This window comes from Rhinoraja longicauda, chromosome 9 (genome assembly GCF_053455715.1).
Source record: "Rhinoraja longicauda isolate Sanriku21f chromosome 9, sRhiLon1.1, whole genome shotgun sequence".
NCBI classification, from domain to species: domain Eukaryota; kingdom Metazoa; phylum Chordata; class Chondrichthyes; order Rajiformes; family Arhynchobatidae; genus Rhinoraja; species Rhinoraja longicauda.
The window spans coordinates 46,781,102-46,793,425 of NC_135961.1; the positions used below are offsets into that span (position 1 = coordinate 46,781,102).

The following is a 12,324-nucleotide window of genomic DNA, read 5'->3' on the forward strand; positions in this document are numbered from 1 at the left end:
GCCCTAGAGCTCTATCGAACTCTCTTTTAAATTCATCCAGTGAATTGGCCTCCACTGCTTTCTGTGGCATAGAATTCCACACATTCACAACTCTCTGGGTGAAAAAGTTACTTCTCACAGTTTTAAATGGCCTCCCCTTTATTCTTAGACTGTGTCCCCTGGTTCTGGACTCCCCCAACATTTTTCCTGCATCTAGCTTGTCTAGTCCTTTTATAATTTTATACATCTCTATAAGATCCCTCTAATCCTTCTAAACTCCAATGAATACAAGCCTGGTCTTTCCAATCTTTCCTCATATGACAGTCCCTCCATCCCAGGGATTAACCTCGTGAACCTACGCTGCACTGCCTCAATAGAAAGGACGTTCTTCCTCAAATTAGGAGACCAAAACTGCACACAATACTCAGATGTGGTCTCACCTGGGCCCTATACAACTGCAGAAGGACTTCTTTGCTCCTGTACTCAAATCCTCTCGTTATGAAGGCCAACATGCCATTGGCTTTCTTCATTGCCTGCTTACCTGCACATTTACTTTCAGTGACTGATGTACAAGGACACCAAGGTCTCGTTGCACTTCCTCTTTACTTAATCTGACACCATTGAGATAATAGTCTGCCTCCTTATTTTTGCCGCCAAAGTGGATAACCTCACATTTATCTACATTATACTGCATCTGCCATGCATCTGCCCACTCACTCAACCTGTCCAAGTCACCCTGCAACCTCCTAACATCCTCTTTGCAGTTCACACTGCCACCCAGCTTTGTGTCATCCGCAAACTTGCTAGTGTTACTTCTAATTCCATCATCCAAATCATTAATATATATGGTGAATAGTTGCGGCCCCAGCACTGAGCCTTGCGGCACTCCACTCTCCACTGCCTGCCATTCTGAAAAGGACCCGTTTATTCCTACTTTTTGCTTCTTGTCTGCCAACCAATTCTCTATCCATGTCAATACCCTACCCCCAATACCATGTGCTCTAATTTTGCTCACCAACCTCCCGTGTGGGACCTTATCAAAGGCTTTCTGAAAGTCTAGCAACACTGGCTCTCCTTCATTCAATTTACTTGTCACATCCTCAAAAAATTCCAGAAGATTAGTCAAGCAGGATTCCCCCTTCATAAATCCATGCTGACTTGGACTCATCCTTTTACTGCTATCCAAATGCGCCATTATTACCTCTTTAATAATTGACTCCAGCATCTTCCCACCACCGATGTCAGGCTAACTGGTCTATAATTCCCCGTTTTCTCTCTCTCGCACCTTTCTTGAAACGTGGGATAACATTAGCTACCCTCCAATACACAGGAACTGATCCTGAATCTATTGAACATTGGAAAATGATCACCAATGTGTCCACGATTTCTTGAGCCACCTCCCTGAGTACCCTGGGATGCAGACCATCAGGCCCTGGGGATTTATCAGCCTTCAGTCCCATCAGTCTACCCAATACTATTTCTCACCTAATGCAAATTTCTTTCAGTTCCTCTGTCTCCCTTGATCCTCTGTCCACTAATACATCTGGGAGATTGTTTGTGCCTTCCTTAGTGAAGACATATCCGAAGTACCTGTTCAACTCTTCTGCCATTTCCTTGTTACCCATAATAATTTCACCCGTTTCTGCCTTCAAGGGACCCACATTTGTCTTTACTAACCTTTTTCTCTTAACATACCTAAAGAAGCTTTTACTGTCCTTCTTTATATTCTTGGCCAGCTTCGCTTCGTACCTCATCTTTTCAACCCGTATTGCCCTTTCTGCTATCTTCTGTTGTCCATTGAAAGTTACCTACTCCTCTGGCTTCCCGTTACTCTTTGCTATCTTACACATCTTTTCTTTTAGTTTTATTCCATCTCTAACTTCCCTTGTCAGCCATGGCCAGTGAGACCTCCACTGCTCTTTGGGGTGGAAAATTCAAAGTGCAGAATATTGAGTAAAGTATAACAGTTAGGAGAAGTGCTCATTCCACAATGAGGTAGGTTGGAAGATCAAGTCTACACTCTAGATTGTGGGAGACCCATTCAATAGCCTGATAACAGCAGGGAAGAAGCTGTTCCTGAATTTGGTGGTATGTATTTTTTGTATCTTCTGCTCAATGGGAAAGGGGAGAAGAGAGTGAAGTGGGTGAAAAAGGTCTTTGATTATGTTGACTGCTTTCCTGAGGCAGCATGGTGTACATGTAGTTGATGTGATGTGGTCTGTGTGATGGCCTGGGTTACAACCACATCTCTCTGCAATATCACTCTGATACACACTTTATTTTCCCCAGTTGGCATTTATGTTAGGTATTTTTACCTTAATTTCCCCAGTTTATGAAATACTGGTTATGTTACCAGACCAGTTTCCAGCACCCTATACTATTGATTTGGAGGCATATGCTGGAGTCTCATCAGGGCAGCTCGGGAATTTAATTTCATCTAATTAAATGAAACTGATAGTATCAGTAATGACACCACTGGATTATCTTGAAAAACCCTTTTATTCAGTAATGTCCTTCAGAAAAATATGGACTTAACAATATATGACCCCCCCCAGATCCAAAGGTTTGGTTGAATCTTAACTATCTTTGAAAAGCAGTAAGTTCAAGGACACAGGAATTTACAATAAATAAGAGCCTTGCCAGTGAGACCAATTTCAAGTGAAGGAATAAATAAAAATAATCCCAATCCCTCCTCTTGGATGGTCCTGTAGACAACGACACATTTGTACCAAACCTATTATTCAAGTGTAGGCCAACTCTCCAATGCACATCACCATTGCTCAGCCCTCCTTAGCAGTTTAACTATAGATGCTGGTCTCACTAACCCTGTCCACACCCTCACTTTACGATAATCGTTATTAGTTAAAGTTGCGGCTGAGGATCCTAGCTGATCTGTAAGAGAGTGTTGTTGTCTATAATAATTAAAGTACTAGCCCAGGGAATTGAAACTTCTGCTTGGAATTAAATTTAATTTGCAATTACAACTCCCACTGGAAATGACAATTTCCAGAGTGCTGCTCATCCCTACTGGAGCAACAGACAAATTCAATGTAGGTCTTCTGTTGTGGACTGAAGCACTACCCGTGACAAAAGCTCCTGAAACGAATTCTACCAATTTGCTCACATTGGCATTGAATGATGAAGACACATTTTCCCTTGGTGAGCTGAAAGAGTTGTAGAAAATTATCGGTCACGCTTCAAATCATATTCAAACCAAAACTATCAAGCTATTGACAAACCTCTAGCATTCAGAGAGCATTTGAAAGTCCTTTCAGGAGAAGGGAATTTTTTGTGTATGTTCTAAGCTTGTGCTAACCGGATTTAAGATCTCTTAGGAGTCTTGCCTGTTGTCACTGGATTTCTGTAAAATTTGACAAAGGGAATGGGATTAGGAGCTCTTCCATCACACACAGCATCACAATGTAACCCCATCATATTCTCAATGTTCATGCTCTGCGGCTGAGGTCACCAGACACCTTGCAAGACAACCAATCAACAACTATTTTCCGACAACCATTCAGGTTCTAGAACCGACCTGCACAACCCTATTCCTACCTCAGCAACGTAATACAATGGACCACCTCTTCCACTACCATGATCTTGTTTTTCTAATTGTGTATTTTACATCCTTTTGTTTTTTCACTGTCTTATAGAATTTATGTAGGTTATGTTTTTGTGTGTTGTTTGAGTCTATGTGTATCTGAAGCGCCAGCAAGCCAGATTTTAATTGTACCGGTGCCTCACCGCACACGTGCATATGACAATAGGCTTGACTTGAAAGAAAATACTGCAGATGTTGGGAATCTGAAACAGACAAAAGGTTACTAAATTTAACCATTAACTCTGTTTGTTTCTCCAAAGCTGCTGCATAACTTGCTGTGCATTTCCAACATTTTTGTTTCCATTCAAAAGAATGCATCCACCCTTGTCAATGTTCCTTAAAGCCAGTGACAAGAAAAGAAAATGATAGAAGCATTCAGCAGATCGGACAGCAGAGAAACCAAGAAAGAGTCATTGTTTTAGGTCAATGACCCTTTATCAAACTAGTGAGCATGACAGTGCGACTGAACTGGATACATTTGCAGAGATATCATCAAAACACGCTTTAGAGTCTATAAATCATTTATTGCTCTACTGGACAAATACAATTTTTTTTAAATGTTGTTAATAATTAAATTAATGTTTCTGGTGGTGTATTGATTGATTAAGTGGAAATCAACTTTACATTCTTCTTCAGATCCCGTGCTGTCTTCACCGCTTTAACATTCCACAAACTAACTCCAACTAGGCTGGGGACCTTGAAACCCATATGGCCTGAAATAAAGTGACACAATAGTCAGAAACCCATGCTCCAGATGTTGCATAAATGTGAAAATTTCATTTATTTTACACAATGTTTCAGGTCAAGGACACTTCATTGGAATTTTCATTAATTCTGATGTAGTTATCAACATGTAAGGTTAACTCTAGTTCTCTCACCACAGATGCTACCTGACCCACAGATATAAACAGCATTCTCTGTTTTTATTTCAAAGATTTGAAGAAATTCACAAAGTATTACCATTAGTAGATCCACCCTCCAGTAGGAGAGGAGAGCATAAAACCATCACATGATACATGACAGAGATATTACTTCAGCCAAAAGGTAAGTAGAATTTGGCGACCTGTGCCTTTTGACTCAACTTTATCATACATGGGCAGTGCCAAGATATCAAGATTTCTCACATACTTTCACACTAGCTCTGACTGAAGACATTTTGATCTCTTACATCTTTATTCCAATTGTAAAAGTGTTATGGATTGATTTGAGGGATGGGATTTTAGAACTAAGAGTCTAGGCACATTCTCCAATGTTGGAATGATTCATTTTATTGGTAGATCAGTAATTTGAGGACACCAACGTTGAGATTTAGTTTTTGGCAATTTGAAGTGTTTTTTTTGTGCTCAGTATAAAACCATTCCTCGTGCACAACCTCCTCCTCCTCCTCCCCACTCCCCCCGCCCCTAGAATTTTCATGTAATTATACAAATTCAAAGCAATTCCACCGAGACACTTTTTCAGATATCCCACACAGTTATAGTCACACGTGTTTAATTACAAAAATATCTCCACGTAGGCAATGCAAAGAATGAGGATTGCAAATCAGGGAAGCTGCCTTGGAAAGAGATTTCATATTTGGCAAGCAGAAAGAATTTCAAACATGTGAAAGGACCTAAGTTATGCCCATTATAAAGAACCGTGTGAAAGATGCAAATTGAAGCTATTCTTGAAGCTGGTGGTAGTTGCTTTCAAGCTTTTGCATCTCCTGACTGATGGGAGTGGGGAGAATCACTGGGTTGTAAGTGGTCTTTGATTATGTTGGCTGTTTTCCCGAGGAGCATGAAGTGTAGATGGAGTCAATGAGGAGTGGGAGGGGCTGGTTTGCCTGACGGACTGTGCTGTGCCTGTGACTTCATCACTACAGACTTTGTCAGGGCAGATCTTAGGACTATCTTCACCTGCTTCATTGATAACCATATTTCAACGGTCAGAAGTGGGCATGCTCACTGGTGACTGCATAACATTTAACTCCATTTGAAGCTCCTCCAAATATAAGGCAGTCCCTGCCTGCATGTAGCAAAGACGAAACAAGTTAAGTCGGGTATGTGTACAAATACGGTGAGGTACAGGTGAATGAAAATCTTGCTTGCAGAAGCATCCCAGGCACATAGACTCAGACAAAGACTCAAAAACATATATTATACATAAATTACACTTAAAATTCTGCACATAGAAAAAAAATTGTAGAGAAACACAATTAGAAAAATAAGCATGTCCACGGTAATACAAAAGGTGGTTTGTGGAGTTGTTGAGGTGGGGTTAGGGTTGTGCAAATTTGTTCAAGAACCTGATAGTTGTAAGAATGTAGCTGTTCCTGAACCTGGTGGTGCGAGACTTCAGGTTTCTGCACCTCCTGCCAGATAGTAGCAGTGAAAAGAGGCCAAAGCCCGGATGGTGGGGATCCTTGATGCCACCTTCTTGACAGAGGTTACAATGTGTAGCATTCACAGAGTGCTTTGCAGTTATTACCACGTTTTAACGACATTTCCTAAATCCATGACCTCTCAGACTAAGAAAAACACAACAACTGGATTCTCCTCCAAACTATAGGCCATCCTGGTTTGGAAACAAATCATCTGTTGTCCTTCATTGTCACTGGGTATAAATCCAGTGACAATGTTGACCTCTGCTTTTCCTTATCCTTTTAACCTATATTTCTCCAACAGCAGAGACCACACAATATGGGAATCCTAAGGCTATAACTGTGACTGATGTATGAGCCAACTACTCATCAGTAATGTCCCAAAATCAACCATCTCTGGGGATTGCACGACAAACTGGAATAAATCTCCATTGATCCTAGTCAGAATGTGGACGCACCGCAGGCCTGTATCACTGACCACCATGCCAGGAAAACGTTGTTCAGCCAACTATGCATGCAACACCGTGGAAGATAGTGTTCTAGGAGAGGTATGGGGATAACCTGGAGCATATCACTTTTAAGGAAGAGGCCGTGTTAGGTGTGGCACAACTGGTAGAGATGCTGCCTCACAGTGCCAGAGGCATGGGTTCAATCCTGACCTCGGGTGCTGTCTGTGTGGAGTTCACATGATCTCTCTGTGACTCCGTGAGTTTCTTCTCAGTGCTCCGGTTTCGTATGTATGGAAATACATACTTCAATAACCTCAATTGCATAATAAGTTCTGGAAATAAGAGATTTGATCTTTTAAATATGGAGGGGAGGGTTGCAACTGAATTATGATGGTGGCTGCAATTCCAAACATGGTTAATTGGCCTCTGTAAATTGCCCCTAGTATGTAGAAAGTGGATAAGAAAGTAGGATAACATAGAATTAATGTGAACAGTTGATTGATGGTCAGAGTGGACATGGTGATCCAAAGGACCCGTTTCCATGTTGTATCTTTCAATTGAAGGACCAGATGATATCTATCCCCAGTTGCTATAGGAAACAAGGGAGGAGATAGCTGGGATCCTGCATCTTTGTTAGTCACAGGTGATGTGCCACAAGGCTGGAGGATAGTTAATGTTGCTCCTTTATCAAAAAAGGACAGCAGTGATACGCTGGATAACAACAGGCTAGTGAGCCTAACATCTGTGATTGAAAAATTATTGGAGAAGATCCTAAAGGAAAGAATTTGTGTGCATTTTGAAAGGCAGGGACTGATCAGGAGGTGTCAACATAGCTTTGTTAAGAGAAATTCTATCTCACTAATTTGATTATGTTTTGAGGAGGTAAGTAAATGAAGGCAGCGCAGTGGATTTTGTCTATATAGAATTTAGTAAGGCATTTGATAAGATTTTGCATGGTAGGCTGGTTCAAAAGGTTAAGGTGAGCTAGTTAATTACATCTAAAGTTGTCTTGGTGATGAGGCTGACGGTATTGGTGGAAGGATATTTTTCTGATTGGAAGTCTGTGACCGTGGCAAGAAGCTGAGGTGGAGTACTGCAGGGATTGGTGCTGGGGCCCTTATAGTTTGATGTATATTAACAACTTGAATGTGAATGCAGGAGATAATATTCGTAAGTTTGTGGATAACGGGAAAGTTGGTGCTGTGGTTAGTGAAGAAGGCTGTCAAAGCCAGAACAGGATATACATCAGATGGATATCTATGCGGAGTGATGCCAGATGGAATTTGATCTTGACTAGGACCGACGCATTTTGGGAATTCAAATGCGCAGAATGAATGCAGTAAATGGTTATGAAAAGATGGACCTTAGGGTTTTAAGTCCACAGTTCCCTGAGAATGGCAACACAGTGAGATAAAGTGGTGAAGAATGCCTTTATTACCCAGAGCATAGAATATAAAGATTGGAATATTATGTTGGTCATCTAACACTGGTTAGATCGCATTTGAAGAACTATTGTGCCACATAATAGGAAGGATGTGGTAGTGCACAAGAGAATTTAGGGGAGATTCACCAGGGTGCTGCTTGGATTGGAGGAATGGGAGGGGTTTGTTTTTCCATGAGTGAAGGAGGCCGAGGGGGTGACTTAATCTTCTCAGGGACAGAGAAGGTAAATGGCCAAATTCTTTTTTTCCATGGAAGGGATACCTAAAACAAGAGGATTTAAGGTGATAGATAGGAAGGAGTTTTAAAGGGAATTTCTGGGGAACTGTGTTTTTCCATAGAGAAATGACATGAGAAGTGGAGTACTGCAGGGATTGGTGCTGGGGCCCTTATAGTTTGATGTATATTAACAACTTGCCTGTGAATGCCTTATTATATTAAGTGGTGGGGTAGTCTTGAAAGAATTGCTCTTATTTTCTTGTCTATGAGGTGTGTCATTCAAAATTACTTTGGAGTTTAGAGTCACTGAGTCATACAGCGTGGAAACAGGCCCTTCGGCCCAACTTGCCCCCACCGGCCAACATGTTCCAACTGCAGTAGTGCCACCTGCTGCGTTTGGTCCATATCCCTCCAAACCTATCCTATCCATGTACCTGTCTAACTGTTTCTTAAACATTGGGATAGTCCCTGCCTCAACTATCACCTCTGGCAGCTGCTTCCATACACCCACCACCCTTTATGTGAAAAAGTTACCCCTCAGATTCCTATTAAATCTTTTCCCCTTCACCTTAAACCCATGTCCTCTGGTCCTCGATTATCCTACTCTGGGCAAGAGACTGTGCATTTACTTGATCTATTCCTCTCGTGATTTTATACACCTCTATAAGATCACCCCTCATCCCCCTGTGCTCCAAGGAATAGAGTCACAGCCTACTCAATCTCTCCTTTCTTGCTCAGATCCTCGAGTCCTGGCAGCATTCTCATAAATCTTCTCTGTACCCCATCCAGCTTGACAACATATTTCCTCTAACATGGTGCCCGGAACTGAACACAATACTTTAAATGTGGCCTCACTAACATCTTTTATAACTGCAACATAACCTCCCAACGTCTATACTCAATACTCTGACTGAAGAAGGCCAATGTGCCAAAAGCCTTTTTGACCACACAATGTGCCAAAAGCCAAAAGCCTTTTTGACCACAGCCGGTTTGATGGAACAGCATAAGCAGCTGAGGACAGGTTGGGAACAGGGCAGAGAATCAAAGTTATTGAAAACTTGTAGACAGAATGGAAGTATTCCACAAAGTAGTCACTCACACTGTATTTGGTCTAAAAATAAAAATACTGGAAACATTCAGCAGATCAGGTCGTATCTGTAGGAAGAGAAACAGTTAATGTTTCAGGTCTGTGGCCTTCCATCAAGTTTGGTTTTTCTGAGGTCGAAGAGATGACATCTTCAACATTGAATGAAGCATACCAAAATGAATGTACAATGGGTAAATTGCTGCTTCCTGTGGAATGAGTGGTTGTGGCTAAATACAGAACGAGGGAAGAGGTAAAGAGGGAAGGTGTTATATCTTATGAAGTAACAAAGGACATTGTGTAGTTTCTGCATTTGTAATCTGACACAGAGAGAAATAAAATACAAAGATTCCTCAGACTCACTGTGATGTGTACCGTGGTCTTCTGTTGTAGGATCCCGGACTCGGTTGAGGTCTTCTACCTGAAATAAATAAGCTGAACAATAAGTATGTTTGATAACAGTGTCACGGATGCATTTTAAGATAATGTGTTCATTTGATGGTGCAAAGAAGAGAAAGACATGTACCAATTGTATTTCATGTACATTTCATTATAAATGATGTATATTTTTGAAATTCTGAAGTTTTATCCTTCTGTGTTTTCTGTTGCTTCTTACATCATTTTATACAATCAGTACAAAAGACACAGAAAGAATTTGGCCGACAGGCCCCAAAGACAGCAATTTTCCTGATCTCAAAATTGCCAACGAAATACAGTGAGCTTCCTATGTCTTAAGTTTCCAAAGAAGGGTCTCATCCATTCCTTCTCTCCAGAGACGCTGCCTGTTCCGCTGAGTAACCCCAGCATTTTGTGTCTATCTTCCATTTAAACCAGCATCTGCAGTTCTTTCCTACACACTTCCTCTGTCCTAAACCGTGCAACAATCATTGCAAGTCTTCCCCTGATACCTTTTTTGATATTTTCTCTTGACTTTTTAAGATTTGGGAGTAAATATTTATATGGAAATTAAGAGAAAAAAAATGACGTGTTGCGGTTGAAAAATATGTAAATGTAAATATGTAAATTGAAGGCTATTGAATGAATTTCAAACAAAGTTACTGCAGAGGACAAAGAAACAGGGAGTTCCAGAGATATAGGCACCACATTCCTATTTAGATATACAATATTTATAGAAATATAAGGCAAGAAACAAATCTTGAAATAAAAATAAAAGTCACAAAAAGCATAGGAATTTATTAAGTAGCAGCTTTAAAACTACTATCACCTGTTAAGAAATTACTTTCACAACAGCCAAAATCCTTAGAATGAAAACTTAATCAAATTAATTCAACTGACTTAAAATCAGAAAGTGCTAGAAACTCTCAGTGGTGCAGTACACAGAGTGAAACATAGATTTCATTTTACAGGTGGATAACTTTTCATCAGAAGATTTCCTCTTTCCACTCACATGGCTTCAACTGCTGAATATTTCCTGAATATTTTGATAAATTGTTTTACTTTCTGTTTGAAGATTTAGAAGTTTATCAGTCAAGGTTGAGACATATTCTGCAGAATTAAAAGACTCTATAAGACTATAATACCTCTCCATGGCTTGGTAAACAAATGAAATCAGTTAAAAAAGCTACAGAATCAAAGGATGCAGTAGATTTATTAGAATAAAGAAAGCGAATGGTATGTTGGCATTCATAGCGAGGGGATTTGAGTATAGGAGCAGAGAGGTTCTGCTGCAGTTGTACAGGGCATTGGTGAGACAACACCTGGAGTATTGCGTACAGTTTTGGTCTCCTAATCTGAGGAAAGACATTCTTGCCATAGAGGGAGTACAGAGAAGGTTCACCAGATTGATTCCTGGGATGGCAGGACTTTCATATGAAGAAAGATTGGATAGACTTGGCTTGTACTCGCTGGAATTTAGAAGATTGAGGGGGGATCTTATAGAAACTTACAAAATTCTTAAGGGGTTGGACAGGCTAGATGCAGGAAGATTGTTCCCGATGTTGGGGAAGTCCAGAACAAGGGGTCACAGTTTAAGGATAAGGGGGAAGTCTTTTAGGACCAAGATGAGAAAGGTTTTTTTTCCACACAGAGTGGTGAATCTGTGGAATTCTCTGCCACAGAAGGTAGTTGAGGCCAGTTCATTGGCTATATTTAAGAGGGAGTTAGATGTGGCCCTTGTGGCTAAAGGGATCAGGGGGTATGGAGAGAAGGCAGGTACGGGATACTGAGTTGGATGATCAGCTCAGGCCGAATGGCCTACTCCTGCACCTATTTTCTATGTAATAGTCCTTAGGATGAGAGACTGGTATTTTGTGCTGGGAAAAAAATGCCATCAAGAATCAATTGACAAAATAATTAGAGGAAGCATTTTAATTTAATGCAAATAGGTTCTCATGATTGGGAACTCACTGTCTGAAAGAGTGCTAGTACCACGTTTGATAAACAACTTTCAAAAGGGAACTGCATAAATATTTGAATCAGCGGTTTGGCTGTACAGCAGGCAAATGGGACGAATTGGACTGTTCTTTCAAGGAGCCAGCAGAGGCACAATTGGCAGAAGAACCTCCTTACATCATAGAAGGCTGTTCAGCCCATCAAATCTATGCCACTTTACAAAGCAATTCCTTTCCCACACTAATGCAAACTCCATATTGCAAGATTCAATGATTCTATGATTTTTATTTCCCAAATGTCTGGGAATTTACCCATTCCAAAATGATCATAACAGTAACTAAAAATTTGGTTGCTCGTGAATGCAATATCGTCGTTTTGGAATAGTAGGCACAGCCAATAAAGAAAAAAGCAGGTAGATACAAAATGCTGGAGTAACTCAGTGGGACAGGCAGCATCTCTGGAGCGATGGAATGGGTGATGTTTCGGGTCGAGACCCTGCTACTTTAAAGAAAAATGCACATAGGTTTACATCCTTCGCCATGCTAAAGGCTTGGGATATTGCCAAGCTTGAAGTGATTCTTGCCAAGCTTGAAGTGAAAGTCTGTAGTCTCTTTTTTGCTCTGGTTTATTTTCACCCACATGTTTAGACCGTAATGGTGTATCCTTATTGTTTTGATGTGTTTATGCTTTATTCTTAATTGTTAACTGTATGTTTGTGTTGTCATTTGTGAGCGGAGCACCAAGGCACATTCCTTGTATCTGCATACTTGGCCAATAAACTTATTCATCATCATCAAGTGATTCAGCTTATGAAACATTTTCTGGGATAATTAAAGGT

The 12,324-nt window shown here is 40.6% G+C and overlaps 1 protein-coding gene across 6 annotated transcripts in view; it reads right to left on the minus strand.

Annotated features, from left to right (window-relative positions):
* Nucleotides 1-3,985: 3,985 nt before the first annotated feature.
* The window catches only part of fam120b (family with sequence similarity 120 member B), a 304,787-nt gene continuing 296,448 nt past the window's right edge, over nucleotides 3,986-12,324 (minus strand). For all 6 annotated transcript variants that reach the window (XM_078405398.1, XM_078405399.1, XM_078405395.1 and 3 more), the window contains 2 exons: nucleotides 9,498-9,555; nucleotides 3,986-4,293 (listed from right to left, as the gene is read on the minus strand). In XM_078405398.1, coding sequence (XP_078261524.1) covers nucleotides 4,254-4,293; nucleotides 9,498-9,555 — 98 coding nt within the window. In that variant the 3' untranslated portion in view covers nucleotides 3,986-4,253. The remainder of the gene's footprint in view (nucleotides 4,294-9,497; nucleotides 9,556-12,324) is intronic.